This window comes from Talpa occidentalis, unplaced genomic scaffold, assembly GCF_014898055.3.
Source record: "Talpa occidentalis isolate TD23 unplaced genomic scaffold, MPIMG_talOcc4v2.1 talOcc4.14, whole genome shotgun sequence".
Lineage (NCBI taxonomy): Eukaryota > Metazoa > Chordata > Mammalia > Eulipotyphla > Talpidae > Talpa > Talpa occidentalis.
Window position 1 is genome coordinate 88,778,846 of NW_023601433.1, and position 20,443 is coordinate 88,799,288.

Consider the following 20,443-nt stretch of genomic DNA (forward strand, 5'->3'; position numbering starts at 1 on the left):
GAGGAGTGATGGCGAGAAGCAGCACCACCGAGTTGTAAGATGCCAGGGGTCACAGAGGAGGGTGCAGTGCTGGGCACAGTGGTGAGCCACCTGCGCACCCCGGGAGCTAGAGCACAGCGCCCCGAGACCTCCTGGGAGTGGGGCTCTGCACGAACAAGCGGAGGCAACAGGGTGACGACGGGCTCAGTGTCAGTGGGCGCCTGTGACCGGTCCCGAGAGCACCGTTTCTGGGGTTACGGGACCCCTGCCAGGCGGGTCAGCAGGGCGTGGGAGCTGGTTTCCCGTGGTGGGGGCCGGCAGGACGTGGCTTTCACTCGGCCTCTGCTTCCTTCCCCTGCAGGCATGGAGGGCCGCGGGGTGGCGGACAGCCTGCAGCGGTTCTCCTCGCTCCCCGCCTACCTCCCCGCCAGCCTGCACGTCTCCGACGCCGAGGAGGCCTTCTTCCTGAGAGAGGCCAACCAGGACCTCACGAGGAACTCCAGCCTGCAAGCCCGGGTCGAGTCCTTCTTCGTCTACCGGGCCCGGACCCCCCCGACGGTCAACGCCACCTACGGCCCCTTCGCCGCTGAGCAGGTCATCCCCGAGGAGCTTCTGCTGGCGTCCACACCCTTTGGGAAGATGGAGAAGTTTCCCTTCAACTGGAAACTGAAGGCCCACATCCTCGACAGCTCCATCTACTCCAACCGCCCCAAGGTGCAGACCTTGTTTTATATCACCGGGATGGACTGGGAGGACAGCGACGCCGCCCAGAGCCTCCCCTGCGTCAGGATGTTCGCGTTCCCCGAGGCCAGGGAGGTGGCGGCCAGCTGCCGGCTGCAGGGTGCCCCGGGGCTGTGCGTGGCCGAGCTGGAGCTGCTGCCCGAGTGGTTCAGCTCCGGGCTGGACCTGGAGCCCGAGGAGGAGATCCCAGCCCTGCTGGGGGGCACGGCCATGGAGCTCTTCTTCGCCGTGTACCCGGCAGACCAGGCCGGCCAGTGTCCCCTGGAGGAGGATGCCAAGTGGGAGAACAACATCCACGCCGGCCCCGAGGGCCCGCAGCCCGCCGTGCCGGCCCGGGAGCGCATCGGGAGCGTGGTGGTCTACCCCACGCAGGACGACCTGCGCTGGTCCCTGCTGAGCCTGGACCGGAACGTGGCCATCTCCGTGCCCCTGAACCTGGTCCACGAGGGGGACGCGGCCACCTTCCTGGTGTCCCTGACCAGTGGCTCCGTGGCGGACCACTTCACTCTCAGGTAAGGGGCTTGCCGGCCAGGCTGGGGGTCCACTCGCGACCCCGGGTGCACGGTCAGCAGGTTGGCCGCGAGTCCGGGGGTGGGGAAACCTCCCACGTGAGCTGTTTGCACACCAAACTCAAGGCTGGAGCGCGGGAAGCTTCTCTGGGACGGTCTCGGGCTTTGTGGTCCTCTGGCCTCTCGGGCCCCCAGCCCTGCCCCTGGAGTGCTGGCCCATGGGCGAGTGCTGACGCCGTGTTCCCATAAAACTTTATTTAGAAACAGGCAGTGGGCTGTCCTTGGCCTGTGGCCAGTGTGCCGGCCTTCTTGCGTGGACGGCCAAGTGCAGGCTTGAGCTGGAGTGACCGCGTCTGAGGGCCCAGGAGGAGCGCCGAGTTGGAAGGGCTGAGCGCCTCGTCTTTAGCTGGGCCTGGAAAGCCGGCATCTGGGGCGAGAGAAACAGCAGCTTGAACAGAGTCCAGTCCTGCTGGGCCACCAGGCCCCTGGACGATGTTGGTGAGGGAGAATGGCCCTGCTGGGTGGGCGGAGGGCCTGCTGTCCTTACTGGAGCCCTGCTGCAAGCTGCGGCTTCCAGGAATCAGCTTGCCCACCGCCTGGGTGAGGCCAGGCCCTGAGCGAAGGGCAGGCGTTCCTGTGAGGACCCCCGAGCCAGGTGTGGAGGTGGCTCGGTGGGCTCCCGAGAGGCAGGCAGACAGCCCGAGGTACTGGGCAGGCAGCGACTGCAGGGGAGGGCCTGGCTGATTCACTGGGATGAGCTGGTGGGAAGGGCCAAGGCCTGGACTGATGGAAGCAGGAAGCAAACAGGGGCCCAGGGAAAAGGGAACGCCCCCCTATCCCCGTGCCTTCCTCCTAGCCCTGCTGGCGCCCCCTATCAGCAGATCACAGGAGGCCCCCACGCAAAGGAAGGAGCAGGTGGTCCCCCCCAGGGCAGTGCGGCCAGACTGTGCTCCTGGTGTCCCGTCCGCCATGACCCTGACCTGCCTTCCTCTCAGAAGGGCCTGGGATGGCTCTGAGCTCACTCGGATGCTGCAGGCCCACGTGCTCGCCTCCAGCCCTTCACCTGGTCTTATCTGCAGAGGCCTTTTGGCCACAGAAGGCGTCAGCAGTCAGGGCTTCTGATTCTGCTGGCCACGGTGAGCTGATGCGCAGACCTGCAGGTTTGGAGGAGGAAAGTGGGGATTCTTGAGACATCCCCCAAGAGAGAAGGGGGGGCTGTGACAGGCGACTTGGCTGTGCCCGACGGTACAACCCCACAGAGGAGGGTGCTGCCTCCAGCGGGCGACCTCGTTAGAGACCCGTTACCTCGTGTTTATCCCGGTGGAGACACCGTCTCTGAGCTCAGCCCCGCCTGCACACGCGCACCGCTCAGTCCCGCCCCGGCCATGGTGTCTCGGCGCTTCCCAGGTAGTTCTGTCAGGAGCCCAGCGTCGGAAGAATCTGCTCCCGGAGCTGTGTTTCAGGCTGTGGGGTCCCAGCGCTTTCCTTTCAGGAAGGTTTTGGAAGCACACAGGTAACAGCTGCCCCCCCCGGGTTGTGAGATTTCAGCCCTTCAGGGCCTCCTCCCTTTGGGGAGCCCCTAAGATTTTAGATCCTTATGTGGGCTCTGGAGCTCCTGGGGCAGGTGTGGGGGGGGGACATGAAGAGGAGGCTGTTTAGCCAAAGGAATGTTCCCACATCGTTGTCTAAACTTTAGTTATGGGGCCTTGGTACTGTCCCAAAGGAAGAACATCCAGCCTAGAGTTTGCAAACGGGTGGCTCCAGCTAAATCTAGCCCACAGGTGTTTTTTTCAGGTTCACATGGCATTCCTTAAGATACCTCTAGCAATAGGGAGATTTCACATACCGTTTTCTTGGAAAGTTTTGAAGATCTGGCAACGTGGTGACAATTGACTGAAGTTGAAGAAGTGGCTTCCCTCCTGAGGTGCTTCACACATGGTCTAGTTCTCCCCGGTTCCCACCACTACCCGTTGTCTCGCGCCTGGCCAACTGAAGTTCTGTGATCCCTCTGGCTTCTCTGGGCATTTGCTTTTGAAACTCCTGCCATAGTGTTGGAAAGAAGGGGGTGCAGTGCCAAAAAGAGGGGCTAGATTTTAATCTCTGAAGGCAGAGGTCACCCACTCAGTCAGCACGTGACAGGAGGTAGAATGGATCTGAGTCCCACAGAACAGGAAGCCGCCCCTCCAGCAGCGTTGTCATCGTTGAGTGAATTAGCTACTTTGTTCTCCGCACTTTGTTGATGCTGACTTACTGTGTAATTGATGCCCTTGCGGATGCGGTTACTGTAATTGACACTATTAATTCCTACATTTTAATTTTCCCTGTGCCTGTGCTGGCTCTGTGTGAAGCCTTTATCTGTGTCCTCTCCGTGTATCATCACAGGCACCCTGCATAGTGTCACAGAGTCGGGGGGCCCAGGGGCTCGCGGGCAAAGTCCTGAAGTGGGAAGTAGTGGGATCGGGGTGTGGCCACATAGGGGCATCCACGAATCCTGCTCTCCCCACTCTTCCGGCTGTTTCGCTTGCCTGGCTCTGGACTGATCGCCATCTGTCCAGTGTGCAGTTTCTTGTCTTCGTGCCTTTCTAGAATGCTGTTAGGCATTAATACTTTATTTATGGCCAGAGAAAATTACCCTGAAATGAGGGAAATGAAAGATCATTCACAAGAGCACACACACGGGGTAGCTGCTTGGAGCAGCCGTCATCACTGTGTCTGGTGGAGACGCGAAGGCGAGGGTGGAGTGGGGGGGCTCTTCATAGAGAGTTGGGGGCTCAGGTCTGCTGAGGGTTGCTGGGTGGCCTGGGGAAGCTGGTGGCGGCTAACAGGCCATGGGGGCCATGCGTACTGGGTTCGGGAGCGTAACTGGCTTCTTCTGGCTGGTCCTGAGGGGTGGCAGAGGCAGCGCAGAGGCAGGTGTTCAGAAGGTTCTGGGCCAGTGGCTGCAGAGGCTGTAGTTGGCAGCCAGGGCTGGTTGCCACAAGGTGGGGGCTCAGAGCGCTCTGGTCACATTGGGTCCGGGCCTCCCCTTGGCGTGTGCCATCTCAAACACAGTGCTGTTTGCGGCCGAGGGAGACGTGTTGCTTCCCGCCTAAGCGATTGCGTTTTAGTTGGGTCTTCCATGAATGAAAGGTGACAGCTTCGCTCTGGCTCAGAGGGGCCCGGCCGCAGCCGGATGTGCTGGGATCGCCGAGGTCTGTCCCTGGGCTGGAGACACAGGGCAGGGGACAGCTGTGTGGTTTCACGTGACCCTGCTGCTCCTGGCTGTGTGTTGTTGGGGGGCTTTGCAGCCAAAACGGGCTTGATTCTCTAACCAAAATAGTTCTGTTGAGCATGAGCCCCTAACTCTGACCACATACAGACTGTCAGCAGCAGCTCAGGAGGTGTGGTTGGAGGGCTCGGGGCTGCTGGCAGGGCAGTGCCAGACTGGGTTCCGACAGATCTTGGTTGTACTTCCAAGAACGTTTGAAATATGAAATATTCCCACTCCAAACAGGGCGTCTCTAAGGCTAAGAGAAATCCTGGGAATCTTTACCCCTGATTTATTAAAACAGTTCTTTCTCAGCTCACACAGAAACCTCCTGGACTCTCCCCCATCCTATAAGGAAGGGAGCCCCGTGGCTAAGGGTCTGGACTGTCACGGGCCAGCTGTGTGACCTTCGGTAAGTTACTCGAGCTCTCTGTGCCACAGTTACCCCACCTGCCCAGGGGCCAGTTTATGCTTCAAGTGACTATACAGCACCCAGCCGGGTTCTCCCATTTAACTGGAGAGACCCCCGCCCCGCTGGTGACTGAGGCCCAACATCTAATGACTGCTGGACTCTTCCAAGGCTGGGAAACTGGGCATCTGAACCGCCAGAAAATCCTAGGACTCTTCCCTGGGTAGCCAGGATGGAACTACCTCATTGCTGGGGTTAACCAGGGCAGTTTTCCTGGAGGAGGCAGCTCCTCCTGGATTTCTGGGGCCACCTGAGGAACAGGCATCAAACTGTTGCTGTCGCAGCAGCACGGGGGGCGGGTAGGCAGGTTTGGATCAATTAAAGAAAGTAGGGAAAGTGTGTGTGGGCAGAGCAGTTGATCACAGAATGTGGGGCTCCCCGCATGCTCTTGGGAGGCCAGTTGTCTCAATGGCTAGAATCAGTGATGCTTGGGGTCGGAGTTCACCTGCCCCTTGCTGGCCATGGGACCTTGCGTGCTTTGCTTCACGTCTCAGCCTGGGCTTCCTCTTCCTCTTCTGTGCAGTGAGACATGAACTGCACCTGCCTTTCGGGATGCCTGGGAAGATAATGCGAGAAGGCACTTAGCCCAGCGCCTGGGAGCAGTTTTGCTGGGATGCTTGCTCTCGGCAGCATCTCCGAGGATTCTGGATACTGTCTCAAGGACACGGGGATCGGGGATCCCGACCCCCACCATATCCGCTGCAGCGCCTGTCACACAGGCTGCCCCGGAGACGCCTGAGCGCAATCTGCCATCATCCCCGAGACAGCTCTGGGACGTACCTGCTTCCTCTCCTTTGGGACCAAGAAGTGGGTCACAGGTCACTTGTCCTGGGTCACAAGCCAGGGCCCCAGCTCAGGTCTGCCCGCTTCCAAGCCCATGCCTGTTTCACGGTCCCCGCCTTGAATGCTCAGCTTCGTATGAAAAAACAAACACCAGCCACCTGTTTGATGACTGTTCCTCAGGTGGCCCCAGAAATCCAGGCTTTGTTAATGCTTCCCCTCACCCCCACCCCAAACAAAACTCAGATTCCCCTGCGGAGACTGTGCCAGACCCAGTGCTGTGTGACCTGGGGCGCTGGAGCTCAAGTCGCGCCCAGGGCCCGGCTTCCACCAGCCTGGAGAGGAGCCAGGCGATCGCAGCAGCACCGTGACCCACGCAGTGGGTGGGATGGGTGCCAAGGGTGGTCGCTGGGTTCAGGGAGCCCCTTTCTGTCATTAGCCCGTCCCGCCCCCTGAGTGTGCCCTGAGAGCTGCAGCAGGTGGACAGGGAGTGTGGGGAGCTCAGAGGGGCGGCTTCACCCCAGGCCACAGTTTTGAAAAATTGGAGCAGACCTAGAAAGTCAGTGAACATTCGATTTGTGCCCAGCGTCACCGAGCGGTGTTAGCTCCACGCCTGGAGGCTGTGCAGGAGGCTGGAGTCTCTCTCCCAGGCTGCCTGGCAGACCAGACGCCCAGCTTTCCCACAGGTCTTTTGTGCCGGGTCTACCTGTCCGAAGGAGGCTGGTCCATGATCTTGGTTGACCTTGGCACCAACTTCAAGACTTCTTTCCTCTTCCCGGTCAGGGCTGCCCTGTCTCTGGGTACCATCCTGGGACTGAAAGGCAGGGTGCGGGCGTCACAAGCACCAGTGATGAGCCCAGGAGTTGAGAGTGTCCAGGGAGCCTGAACTGTGCCCCCCTGTTTGACCTGTTGATCAAGATGGGAGGTCTGGGCGGTCACTGGTTCAGTTTACTACCTTCCTTCTCTTCCAGGTGTTGGAATATTTCACACGTATAATTTTCTCAATATTTTATTTTTAGACATACGGGAAAGTTAAAGGCATTTATAGCGAGAATCCATATACCAACCACTTAGATTGTGCCATTAATATTTAAGTTTTTGCCTAATCTTTTCTCTGCCCTCCATCAATGCCTGTGCCCACCCATGGATCCATCACCTTTCGATGCATTTAAAAGTAAATTGTGGGCATTCATTTATTTTCCCCTAAACAGTTCAATCTATACATCATTAGCTAGAATTCAATATTCATGATTTCGACTGTGATTATATTGCACACGGCGATCAACTTACGGGAATTACTGATTTAACAATATTGAATCTTTCAATACATGAACATGGTCTATTTATTTACATCTTTAATTTTCTTCAGAAATACTGTGTAGATTTTGGTGCACAGGTCTTGAATATTTTATTTTTTAATGCTTTATATGGAGCTGCTGATTTTATTTTTCTAATTTTTTCCTTTATTAAATTTTTAGATTAAATTTAAATTAGAATTTTTATTTTTTTAATTTTCTTTTTTCTAATTTTCATTGCTACTTGGCAGTGATGCAAATGGCTTCTGTGGATTGAGCTTGCAGCCTTGCCAAAGTCACTTCTCTGTGTCTTTATTATTTTTTAAAGATTTATTTATTTATACATGCAAGAACTAGGGTATAGACCAGAGATGCAGAGGGGTGAGAAGATTCATCAGAGACAGAGTGGGGAACAGAACAGGCAGACTGACTGAAATACACTGTTGAGGGGAGCAGCGGGCAGGTCAGGAGAGGTCTGCTACATCATGTGGGAAGCTCCCTGGCCGTGGCTGTGGATAGCTTTATAGGTTGTGTCTTAACCTGTTAATGCCGCCGGGAAGGCCCTCTCTGCCTTTATACTTACAGTGTGTCTCTGGTTGCCGACATGTAGTTGTGTCCTGTACTTTTATTTATTTTGAAAATCTCTGTCTTTTAGTTAGAGTGATTGCTCCATTAACATTTGATGCGATTACTAATGTGGTTCGACTTGGGCTCACCGTTTTATCATCTGCTTTTTATTTGTTTCTATTGCTTGGTGTTCCTGTTTTTTCTTATGTCTCTTTTGGGATTATTTGCAGATTTTCAAGAACTCTAATTTAACTTTTCTATAGGCATTTTAGCTGCATTATGTTTTTAGTGGTTGCTTTGCAGATTACAATAGACACATTCAACTTTTCACAGTCTACTTGGAATTACTGTATCACTTCTCATAACACATAGATAGATAACAGGTCCCCATGTTCTTTATGCTTATGTTATTTTATGTCATTACATGGAGATCTATATTAAAAACCTTAAAAGGCAATATTAAACTTTTTGCTTGAGACAGTTTTATGTATGATAAAGAATTAATAGGAAAAACAAACAAAAAAATAGCTTTTGGCATTTATTCAGGCTTTTGCCCTTTCTGACATTCTTCATTCCTTCTTGGGGATCTAAATCTTTCCCTGGTGCCATTTCCCTTCACCGGGTAGGAGATCCTTGCTGGTAGTATTTGCAGTGGAATTGCTGGTAGTCAGTGCCCCTAGTTTTGTTGGTTTGAAATATTCTAGGAGAATATTTCTGCTGTGTATGGAATTCTGGGATGGCAAGTTTTTCTTCCAGCGCTTTGAAGTTGTTGTCCTGTTCTCTGTGGGCCTCCTGGACCTGATAATGGTAGTGGGAAGACAGCCCCTTGCTGGCTTGTTCCCCTGGCGGGAGGGGGTTTTCTGGAACAGCTTTGCATGTTGTCTCTGCTTTTCAACAGCCTGCTGACCGCAGAAGCAGAGCTTTTCAAGTTTATCCTGACTTGGATTTGTGGTAGACTTGAATTTATTTATTTGTGTCTTTTATTTATTTTGGGAGTTTTCCAGCAATTACTTGTTTCAATCTTTTTGTTTTTTCTTTCTGTCTTATTTTCTTACTCCCCTGCATGTCTGTTGCAGGATATCATTTGATCCATTTGCTAGTATCAAACTGTTCTCCAGTCATTTTTTTTTCTGTCTTTATTCCTTTTTCACATTGAATAACTGCTGTTGATCTCATTCCAAGATCACTTAGTATTTCCTTTGTCATCTCTAGTTGACTGTTAAGTTCATCCAGTGAAATTGTAGTTTTTAGTTCTAGATTTTCCATTTTGTTCTTATATATTTTATTTCTCTGTTGCGCTCGCCTGGCTTTTTATCCACTGAGGGCATATTTTCTTTCACATCATCGAGGGTAGTTATATAGAACAACTTTCAAATCCTTTAAACTTTAAAATCTGGGAATTCTCACATCTAAGTCATCCCAGGCTTGGTCTCAGTTGCTTGTCTTTTCACTCTCAAAGGACTTCTATGTTTTTGCTGTGCCATGTGGGTCAGCTCCCTGTCTAGGGATCAAACTCAGGCTGCAGTGGCTGGTGATAGCTTGATAGCACTGAGACTTATCCCTGAACCACAGGAATGCCCCTGACTTTTATATTTTTGAATCCTTAGCTTTGGAGTAATTTGTGGCTGTATCTTGGATAATATGAATGTTAAATTGTGGAGACATTCAAGATTCTATTCTTTGGTTGGACTTGAAGTGCAGATCTTTTTCTTGGATGTGAACCCCAAACTCAGTACAGATCTTGTCTATAGCTGAGATACTTAGATGAGGTTGTTCAGGGCTCAGCATGCAAAACTGGGGCAGTCCTTCCTAGAGCAATCAGCTGACTGTAGACTCCCCATTATGCTCTGTCCATTCTGTTTACTCTCTAGTACCTTCAGATGGCTGCTTATGTGATGTCTAGGGTTTGTGGTTGTTATCTCTAGTAGATATAGCCCATTTATATTTAATGTAATTACCAATATGGTTGTATTTAGGTCTGTTATTTGCCATTTTTTTTAAATCTCATTTTTGTCCTACTGTTCCTTGTTGATTTCCCTTGTAGTAATCAATTTTAGTATTACATTTTAATTAATCTGATGACTTTTTAACTATTTCTCTTTGCATTTTAAATGTTTCTCTAAGGATAATAGTATGCATCTTTAACCTTAATCACCATCTAATTGGAGCAGACATTTTATTACTCTTGGCAAAATAGTTACTTTGCAATAGTGTAGCGATATTCTCCCCATCTTTTGTGCTGTTGTTACATATATATATATATATATATATATATATATAAAACACCTATGTACATCTTTACCCTTATAAGATTTTAGTTATATTTTTTTTAAAATGTATTTCAATTTGGGTCTGATCCCACAGAAAGGAAGCTGTGTTCTCATTACCTCCTATTAGGTGGTATGTGGTTTTAATTGGCCCCATTACTGTTAATTTTGGTCATGTGATTAAGATGGCCTCTGCCAATGTTTTCCACTTTGCAATTAATAAGGATTTTGTGGGAAGTTCCTATGGCACGGTAAATATTTCCTTCCTCATCAAGTTTTCAACTTACTCATTTGTTAATTTACAATTATGTAGAGTAACGATTTCCTCTTATTGAATGGATTTGCCCAGTGGGAGGCAGTAGTGAAAGATTGGAGGCAGGGAAGAAGTAGAGAAACCAGAGTGATTTTTCCCTCTTGTTTTGCTTCCTGACATGTGGGCATCTCCTCCTGGGCTTGCCTCTAGCAGGACACCTAGTCCGCTCTTGTGGACGCCAGGGTTTAGCTCCCACTGGATGGTCCAGTTTAGGGACTGAGGTCACACCACCTCTCCACTGCATGGCTCCAGGCTGGGGAGGGCCACGCGGTGCTGTTGCCCAGCGGTATGCTTTGCCACCCCTGTGCGGGCCCCCACCTTCCCAGGATAGTCACCAGCTCTCCGTGTTAATAACTTCCCCGTGTCTTCTGAGTTGCTTCTGTCTCCCAGCTGGGGGCGCCTGGGAGCAGAGCCATTGTGTCTGTGCTGGGCATGTGGAGTGTGAGGTGCCCATGGGAACTGTATTGACACACAGGGCAGTGTCTAGGTTTGTGGGTCCCAAGCCCCAAATAGATGTCCTTTCTCTGGGTACACAGCAAGGTGTCTTTGGCAGTTTGATGGTAATGGGAGCCTTGGGAGGATGAGATTCTCTAAGTCAGAATCCTGAGAAGAAAAGGCCATGACTGACTTCCTGCTTTTCACAGTTTGATACATGACAAAGGAGAGTCTTTGGAAGAGCAAAGAGTTGGAGAAGGAGCAGGAAAGCAGGAGACGGTGGCACCACTCACGCCCAAGGAGAGACTGAAGACAAGGAAGCACCCACAGGGCCGAGTGCCGCTGAGGGTTCGGGCCAAGGGGGGAGCACCACCCTTGTGCCTTACATACGGAGGTCTCTTACATGGGTAGACTTTGGTAACAGGTTAAATGAATTCCTGGGCATAAAAAGTAGATTGAAGGGTCTTGGCGGTGAGTGATCTTCAAGGCATATTAGTTAGGGATTCAGATCAGGACATGGAGTAGAACGCCAAAGTAAACTGGCTCACCAAGACAGGGATAGACTTAGGGAAAGGTAAGACTGTCCCACGGACAGGTGGGATTTAGACGGTGATAAGGTCTGGCGGGGCAGAGCACCAAGAACTGTACGATCCCTCAGCCTTTCCCTCATGGTCACAAGATGGCTGCTGCAGTGGTGGCCATCACGCCTACCTTTCAAGGAGCAGCAAGGAAGGAGAGAAAGTGTGTGCACCTGGTCTGCTCCTCCTGAAGGCCCTCCCCAGCAGCGTCAGGCAGCCTCTAGACTGTCGAACAATGGCTGGAAAGGCTGTGTAGGGGGCAGGAGGACACAGAGCAGGAGCTCTGTGACCTGAGCAGACGGAGTAAGGAGAGAGTCCTGGAGCCCTCAGTGACTTTTCAGGCTTCATTGGGATTTACCAGGTACACGGCAGGCAGGGGTGCCGGGGTGCTGGGAGGCTGGCCTCCCAGCCCCCCAGCAAGTCTTTACTCTACCCGGGCTCTCCGGCCCTCTCTGGTGGTTCTGCCCCTTCTGGTTGTTCTCTTCTCTCATGCGTTCTCTGCTGCTCCTCTTGTGGTTCTTCCATTTGTTCTGCGGGCGTCCCCGTGACGCCGCCCTTATGAGCTCAGTCTCTCAGCCCAGGTGTACCCACTTACACATGCCCACACCCCACTCCAGGTGCCGCCATCAGGCGTGCATTCAGGACCGCGGGGATCCCTCACCAATCCTAATGGCAGGAGGGCGGAAAGCCTGATACTTTACTTACCCTACAGGCTCTCACGCTGAAGTCCGTGCGGTGTGAATACAGAATTGTGGGTGTCAGCTGGACATATTGCCCCAGTCCCCTCGTCCCCCCAGTCAGGAAGAAACAGAAGAAGGCTACTGGTGACTAACTAGCAGCGTCTGCCACCCCCAACTTGATGGGCGGGCAGTGTCTTCTCATAGACCCCCCAGCATTCGGCTGGGAAGGGAAGCAGAGGAAGGAGAGTAAATTGGGAGGATTCTTCTTCTAAGGCTGAGGGGACCCCACTTGTGGTTAAGTGCCGACTTGAAACTGAGGGCCTGGCGGTACTGTGGACTCATCTCCCGGGCCTGAGAGAACCCCTCTGCTGCTCCCGACCTCCAGGCTGCAGCGGGGCGGCCCTCTTGTCTCACCACTCACTGTGCCGCGGTTGGGGATTCTACTCAGGCCAAGACTAGTTCAGGTGGGGCCGCCTCACGTCATTACCCAACGTGGGGCGGGTTTGTCATTTCCTGCCAGTGTCTGGGCTGCAGGTTCCTTAGAGGGACTCAAAGGGGTGGTGCTGACCAGAGGTGAGTTCCTCTCGGTGAGCTTTTCGTCTTGATTGGTGGAGCGATGGTGGGCGCCGGCTGCATCAGATCTGGAACTGCATTCATCTCTGTGGGTTCCGTGCAAAATAAAAATGCAGTCTGCGCCCCTCCTGGGTCAAGGCGGACTCTCACCCTGTCTTTTAGAGAAAATTCACAACACCAGGAGGGAGGAAGGTAATGAGGTGTGTGATGTTGTAACCAGACCCTATCAGTTTCAGCCTAGCCGTGCCAGCTGCATCTCTTTCCGTCCGGCCAGTCTCGGTCCACACAGTCCTTGCGGGAGAGCCAGCGCGCCTCCGTGTTCCCGGGCTGTTCTCTGCAAACTTCGGGTCTAGCGTTTCGCAGCCATTACTATGAACTGAATCTGTGTCAGCCGCTCGGATGACGAGCTCCTGCATGGGGATTGCTGATCTGGCGGTCTGTGTCCCCAGCCAGGACCGGAAGCCTGTTAGAGCACGTGAAGTGTCCCTGGAGTTGAATTAAATTTGAAACCCAGAATAAGAACACTTGCCACTTACCTCCAGGGGCCCAAGGAATGATTTTTCCTCACTTATGGCAACACAGTTGCACCTGCTACTTAATAAATCCACCGTGCTTCTCTCTTAAGTGGGGAATCAGACTCCTTTCTGGTTCTTGCGCTCCACTGGGCTTAGCCGAGGGACTTTCTGGCTGCCCTGGGGGTGGGGGTGTCTTTCCAGAGGGAAGGGGAGGGAGGGAGGAGGAGGAAAGGCCCGTTTTTCATGGCTAGGACTTTTGCAGTGCTGGACGGTTCGATCAGTCAGCAGCGGAAGGGCAGGTGAAATATAAAAGAGCGTCTCTGCTGCAGGTCTTTGGTGGGGGTGACTGTGGCCTGGAGGGCGCGTGGAATAAGACCACAAGGGTAAGTGGAACACTTGGAGGTCCTGGCGCTGCTCCCCCACTTCATCGTCCCCCAAGGTCCACTCTGCTCACGAGTGTCAGCGGCACATACCCTCTCTCCTGGGAATCGCCGCCTTGACTCCCGGCTCATGGACTCGCTTTGCTCTTTGTCTGCATTTCTCCCCTGGGTGGGCAGGACTGGCCCCTCCTCTCTCTTCACTTCCAGTACCCTCTTTTCAAGACGCCCCCCATCCCTAAGTGACCCCCCCTTCCTCATCCTGCCCATTGCTGCTTAGAGTATCCAGCCCCCCTGTTTGTGCTCTGCTCGCCCTCCCACCCCCCTGCAGTGGGCGTGTGTCCCCGGAGCCCAGGACTGCCCGGCTGGTAGTGGGGACTCAGTGGGGAGCAGACACCTTGACATCCACATCCTGGAAGAGCAGGGGACTCCTGTGGGCGGATGCCAGTTGGGGACTGAATTGTGGCCCCCCAAATCCAGACCTTGAGTCCTTCTCTCCCCGAGTACTTCACAGTGTGACTATCCTGAGACATAGGGGCTTGATGGAGGCAAAACGACATCAGGGTGTCTTACACCCCCGGAGATGAGGGCTCAGATGCACGTGCCAGGCGAGGACACGGTGTCCCCAGGTTGCGAGTGGCCTCAGGAAGAACCCGCCCTGCTGGCATCTGACCTGGGACTTCCAGCCTCCAGGGACTTCCAGGAAATAAACTTCTGTATTTTAACCCCCGCCCCCCGCCCCCCGCCCCGTGTAGTTTGCGGCGTAACCCTGGAGACCAGATGCAGCGCTCGCGATGGAAGGCAGCCCAGGGGCCACTGACTCGGTCGCTGGTGAGTCCGCGGCGCCTCTGTCCGGCCCGTGTCCTCTCTCTCCTGCCCCCTGTGTTCTCCACACCGTTTCACTTTTGACTGGAGGCGTCCAAGGGCACAAGGTTTTCTTTCGGGTGCGGATGGACCTGGGGCCACTGCCGGCAGATGGGTGTGCCGGGGGCTCTTGTCTGGACGCGGGTTCCGCCGTGGGGTCTCCCCAGGAGTGGAAGGGCGGAAGTGATGCTGGTGCCACGACCTGACTCTGCAGCGCCCTCCCTGGAGGCCGCCTCGGGCTGGGTCCTGGGACCAGCGCCTTCCCCAGGCCTCTCAGCCGCGTTTGCAGCAGTGCGGACCTCGGCGCCTCCCAGACCATTTCCTTCCTGTTTAACAAGTCCTGTTCCTTCCCCGAGTGGTAGATGTTTCCCACCAGGATTTAGCTGGAACCCTGGAGATGGCAGGCACCGGGCAGGCGCTCTCCTTCGGGCCTGCTCTGGGGCTTCAGCCGAGCCTCTGAGGGGTCGTCCCTGCCGGGACCACCCACGCCCTCTGCCCAGGCTTCCTCTCCCCCGTGGCCCTTGCCTGTGGCAGCCGGTGTCCCTCAGCTGCAGCGAGCTAATTGCAACTATGTGCCGTTAAAGAAAATCGGAGAAAGAAAAGTGAGTCTTTGTTGTTCGAATGAGCAGCGAGAAACTGGTTATTTCCAAGGCTGCGTGCGGGGACAAAACTCAATTGTGGTGGCTTCGTGTTGCAGGATAGGTCGAGAGTTAAATTTCATTTTGTGGCCGGGCTGGGCAGCGCGGCCGACACCCGCGCGATCAGAGAGCACTTTCCATCCCGAGCAGGGGAGCAGAGCCCCTAATAGGGTTCGCCGGCCACAAGCCGCACCGACCCCGCGGCAGAAAGGTTTTATTTATTTGCCATCTGTATGTAAATTTTGCTATTATGGAAATTGTGTCAGAAATTGGGCTGCAACCAGATAGCACACCATGGTCGGTCATATTGGAGCTAAGAAAAAGCCAAGCCGCCCCGTGTGCACGTCCCGATGACGCGTCCCGGCTCCCGGCCTCCTCGGGAGGCCCAGCTGGCCCGGCTCACCTGCCCAGGTAGGCGGCGCGTCTGCATGGGACAGTCGGAGCTTAGAGGGGGCTGAGCTCTCCTGGGAAGAGGCCTCCTGCCCACGAGTAGCGCTGAGTCCAGGGCCGGCCGCCCGCAGCGGCTCCCGTGGCGGCTGTAAAGAGGCCGCAGTGCGAAAGGACGTACATTTGGAGTTCATTAGCGGCCGCCGGGGCGGGAGGAACACTCCTCATTGCTCTCGCTCCTCACAGACGCCGGGTGGCGGGCAGGCAGCAGGGCTCTCCCGGGCAGGTGGGGGACCCCACACCTTGCAGTCCCCCGCCGGAACACACCTTCGGCTTCCTGTTTCCATAGCAACGCGAGGGCGTCCACAGACCGTGGTGGACTCGCCGTAGGGGGGAGCCCTGCACGTCTGGTAACTCCCCTGCGGTGTTCCCGGGAGCTCTGGATTCCTTTTCTCCCCCTCCTCCGCAGGGTCACCAGGCTGTAGAGTGACCTGCTGCACCCCGAGAGCTCCTGGCCAGCCTGCCCACGCGGGGCCCTGCAGGGAGCACTGAGACCCGAAGGTGGCCCCACACGCTGCGGCTGTGAGGGGGACGCCGAGAGGCCAGCTGGCTCCTCTGCACCCACCCTTCCTGCCCCGGTCTGGGGGGGCTGGAGGGTCTGTGTGTGGCCCGAGTCCCCGCAGCCCCTCACCCCGCCGTTTGTTGCTGTGTGTTCTCAGCAGTGACTCCCGCGCCCAGCCTGGCGGCTCTGCGGCTGGAGGCGGCTGGCGGGGACTGGACGACACTGCCCGCTTTGGTTGTCCTCCTCGTGGGCTTTCTGCTCTCGGCGGAAGGCGATGCTGCCTTTGTCATCCGAAGTGCCGATGTCCCGCCTCCTCCCCAGCCGAGTGAGCAGATCTAAAAGCACACATTGGGCCGTGGTGACCCAGATGAACCCCGGAGGACGTGGGAGTGTGGCAGCCCTGGTGGGAGGTGGGTGTCCGTGGCCGGTGCCCCTGGCGGGCAGGCGGGCGTGGAGGCGGGCGTTTGCCCGGCGCTGGCTGGGCGGGGGTCTCGCCCCTCCTGTCCCGGCCTCTCTCCTCTGGTGGGGTGTTGCGTCTCCTGAAGATCACGCGGCATCCAGAGGCGCTCCCCTGAGGAGGGACTCATCCCGGCGCAGGGGGACATGCGGGAGGAGGACCTCAGACGTCTGCGTTCTGGCCCCTAATCTGCAGGACGCTGCTGAGGTCCCATTGCCCCTCCGAGCCCGACTCTTAATCATGAAATGGCCGGCTCAGCGGAGACGTGGCCAAGGGCAGGGACCCTGCGGGCCGGAGTCAGCGGAGGTGGAGCGTGGCGTGGCCGCCGCGGGGCCAGGCGGTGCTGAGCTCGCCCGCTGCGGGCCTGGGCTGAGCTGCTCCTGCACTTCCTCCCGCCCGGTCTCAGCGGTGGGCGTCGCGGGTGTTTTACCTTTGAAGCTGTTCTCCTGGTCCGCCCTCGGCTGGAGAAGGCTTTCCGGCCGCGGCGGCTGCGTGGATGGCCAGTGGGGGCAGCGGAGCCATGATGGGGCCAGTGAAGACCGGCTGGAGTTCTCTGAGCGGCCGCTGCCCCTCTGGGTGCGCGCTCTGGCCGGGCCGTCCCCGCCTGCTGCGGGCTCTGTCTCTGCCGCGCCATGGGGAGGCCTCGCAGGCAGACACTGGCCTCTCGGACGGGCAGCCCCGTGCCCCTGGGAGAAGCCCGGCGTGTCTGGGTTGCTCTGGGTTTCCCCGCACCCTGGCCCGCCTGCCTGCTGCCTGGGCGCTTCTCCTCACGTCCCACTCCAGCTGGGACTCGCTTCTGTTGGCAATAAACTTAGCCTCGAAGAACATTTTACACCCCTGGAAGGTAGAAGGTCAATCTCTTGATTTTTTTTTTTAAAGATTTATTTTTATTTATACAAGAACTGGGGTACAGGCCAGAGGCGCGGAGGGTGAGAGGATTCACCAGAGCCAGAGCGGGGAGCAGAGCAGGCAGAAGGACCGAAGGACACCGCTGAGGGGAGCAGCGGGCGGCAGGAGAGGTCTGCGCGCCACGTGGGTTTCTCCCTGGCCGGCCGGGATTGAACCCGCGCTGCCGAGGCTGCGGACAGCTTCACAGCGCTGTGCCCAACCTGCTGCGCCACTGGGGAGGCCCGACCTTGATTTTCTGGCTTCACTGTTTCGAGCGCGCATTGGAGTGGACGTGTCGTCCTCTCCCCGGGCCGCGCTGCCCTCAGGGCCGTCTCCCCCGCCAGGTCTCTGGTGCCCCTTGGCCTCCCCGCACCGCTGCTCAGTCAGTGCTTTCCTCCCGGTCGACTTGTGTTTTGACAAAGTCAGTTGGCCTGCAGCAGACGCCCGCTGCCCCCTCTGGGTGGAAGGACGGATCACTTGCCATGAGGGGAGAAAACCGTGACAATAACCGCACGCGGGAGCCAGTCCGGTCTTCCAGCCCACAGACGGAGGCTCTCGAAGGCCTGACTTGAAGGCTCACTCCCTCTCTCTGCTGCCAGGGGTTGGCGCTGAGTCGCTTCCCACCGGGCTCCCTCAAAGGCTCCATGGAGATGCGCAGCCCCCCCACCCCGGGCCTAGTCCTCGACATTGCGTCCTTGCCGTGCTCTCTTGGCTAAGAAACTTTAAAAAACACATTTTGTATCGGGCATTTAGAGCATTGACCGGGTTGCCGGCTTTTAAAAATGTGGCAAGACCAAAGCCCGGCTTCTTACGGATCTTAGTTCTTTCCTGCTGGGCTAAAAGCCGGGCGTGACTGCTTGAGAACTCGATGTCCGATGTCCGGGTGGAGGCGACCCGCGAGCTCTGCGCCCCCACTGCTGGGCTCTCTGGGGAGGCCCTGCTGACACCCCCGAGTTCCCGTCCTGCCGGGGGCGTGGCCGCGGGGGGCTGTGAGCTGACCGACCACGCAGCTGGAGGTGCTTGATTCACCCGGGCTTGCTGCCCACAGGGGGCTTCCTTAGTGGCAGGGAACCAAAATGTTCAAGGTCACGTGGGAACAGACACTGCTCGTGTCTGCTGTCCGCCCACCCCTAATGTCAGGCTCAGGCTGCAGTGTCCCCTCGCTGATCGACAGCCGGGTTCTTACCCAGTCTGGAAGCTGCGAAAGTGAGGCTGGCGGCCTCCTCCTGGGAGGAGCCGGGGCCTGGGGCCACGGGGGTCTTGGCCACCCACCCATGTGTCCCTGGGCGTGAATAAGTCTTGGCGGCAGTTTCGCAGGTTTTCACAGGGGACAGGTGGATAATATGTGCGGGGGTGCCAGGCCGGCTTCCAGAAGGTACTGAGCGGGAAATGTTTCCTGCCACAACGACAGATGACACCCCAGGGGTTAAACTTAGTCTGGGGGGTCTCGAAAGCCACTGAGCCAGCACAGTGTGTGTGCACGTGCGTGTGTGCACATGCGTGTGTGCGAGTGTTGGCGGCTGCGAGTGCCCAGGTCACCGACACGTCTTCCTGGACCATCCCGCACGTCAGGCCCCGCCTGAGTGGAGAGGGACACACAGGCCTCCTCGTGGCTCATGAAACGCTTCAGCTCACTAGGAAGAAATGACCTCTACGAGGCACGTGACACGTCCGCTGCCGACGAGCTACAAATAGCAGGTGTGCTGGAAAATGAGTTTAATTTCACAAAAGATCAATTCAGATTATGAATTGAATTTTATACCTTAGCTTTGTTTATTATGTTTATGACTAAAGACTTGGCTGTGACAAGGGAGAGGCTCTCTGGGTTGTTTCCTGAGACCCTTTTGTTTAATGTTTGCTCTCTGTACTCGCAGTGATGGCTGAAATATTGGGCATCCTCCTGCCATCTATTCTTTTTTGTCCTCCCTTGACTGGGGGTAACTTTATGTACGAATCTTCTGTGAACTTCAGGAGGATTTTATTTGGTCCTTAGTGTGGTGGAAACGTCAGGCCCTCTCACTGTTTTTTCATTGCACTTTGAATTGCACATAGGGCGAATCAACCCAAAGTGGCTTCAGTCAAGTTCATCTGCTCACGTAACTGCAAAGTGCGGTGACAGCCACAGGTCTGGCTGGATCCAGACGCTCAGTGCGGCGTGGAAGGCATCTCTTTCCGTCTTGGCCCCCGCGTTCTCTCTTGGCTTTACTCCTCAGGCAGGTGGTGGACTCTGGCAACACTTTTAGTGATTAAAGAGTGAAAAGAAAGCTGGCTTCCATGCACCTGACAAATCCTGGGTCACACGTCAGTTGAATCAATTTGTGAGCCGATCAAGTGTGGCCAGAGGATGGGCTATCCTCACTGGCCTGTAGGGTCACGTGGTTCCTTCTTGGACCAATCATACTGTCCAGGAGGACACCACACTCTGGCCACTCCCTGGAGCCGAGGGTGGGGTCACCCAGCCTTTGAATATGGACCTTCCCAGTTGCTGATATCGACCTGCCTCCAGGGAGGCACACACGCAGCACGCACCTGCATAGCCAGGCACGCATGCAGGCACGCGTGTACACACATCCAAGTAGCCACTGGGATAGGAACTATGAAGTAATTAAAACGCTCTTTGCTTGGAAAGATGCTGTATTTCTGACTCGTCAGGAGCTAGCCGTCCAGTTTGTTCAGGATCCCACTTTTGGGTGCAGGACTGAAAGGCGCAGCGAGAGGGCAGAGGAGGGGCCCCCAGGGCACATTCTCCTTCGAGAAGAGCCCTCTGCGTGCTGTGGTCTCGGAGTCCTGTCTCCCGCTGTCCAGCACCTCCCCGGCGGGCGCCGGTCCCCGGGCGTCTGTCCTCCCATCGGCTCCTGCCCTGTTTCTGACTCAGAGACAACAGCCTCTGCCTCCAGAGGCCAGGTTTCCGCTCCTGGGTCAGCAGGGAGCCCCCTGCTCTGCGGTCACCGTGGCAGCCCCGGGGGGGGGGCTCCCCCGGCTCCTTCCCCGCCCTGCCATCTTTCAGTCGTGGCCTGAAAGGAGCGCTCCGCAGCGCCCACTTTGCCCGCCTCCAGGGGCTGGCGGGAGATGCCGGCCTCTCCCTGTGGTTGATCATCACCGGGGAAGTGGTTTGCTGGGAGAATCCAAATGGGAAGTGTCCTTACGGCTCCCTGAAAGCGCCTCAGCGCGGGCCGGGCTGTCTCGGAGTGCTGCGCTCCCGCCAGCTGTTCCCGCCTCGCTCTGCCGGCAGAACGCGACTGCCGGGTTGTGACCCGCACACCTTCTCTCAAGGGTGTCCTGGGACCGCGCCGCGGGTCGGCAGCTTGTCTAGAGAAGAACC

General features: G+C 56.0%; 1 protein-coding gene across 1 annotated transcript in view; it reads left to right on the plus strand.

The window, feature by feature from the left end:
• The window catches only part of TMEM132B (transmembrane protein 132B), a 166,162-nt gene that overhangs the window by 85,855 nt on the left and 59,864 nt on the right, over positions 1 to 20,443 (plus strand). Inside the window, exon 3 of the mRNA XM_054695431.1 lies at positions 341 to 1,232. Within this exon, the coding sequence (XP_054551406.1) occupies positions 343 to 1,232 (890 nt within the window). The 5' untranslated portion in view covers positions 341 to 342. The remainder of the gene's footprint in view (positions 1 to 340; positions 1,233 to 20,443) is intronic.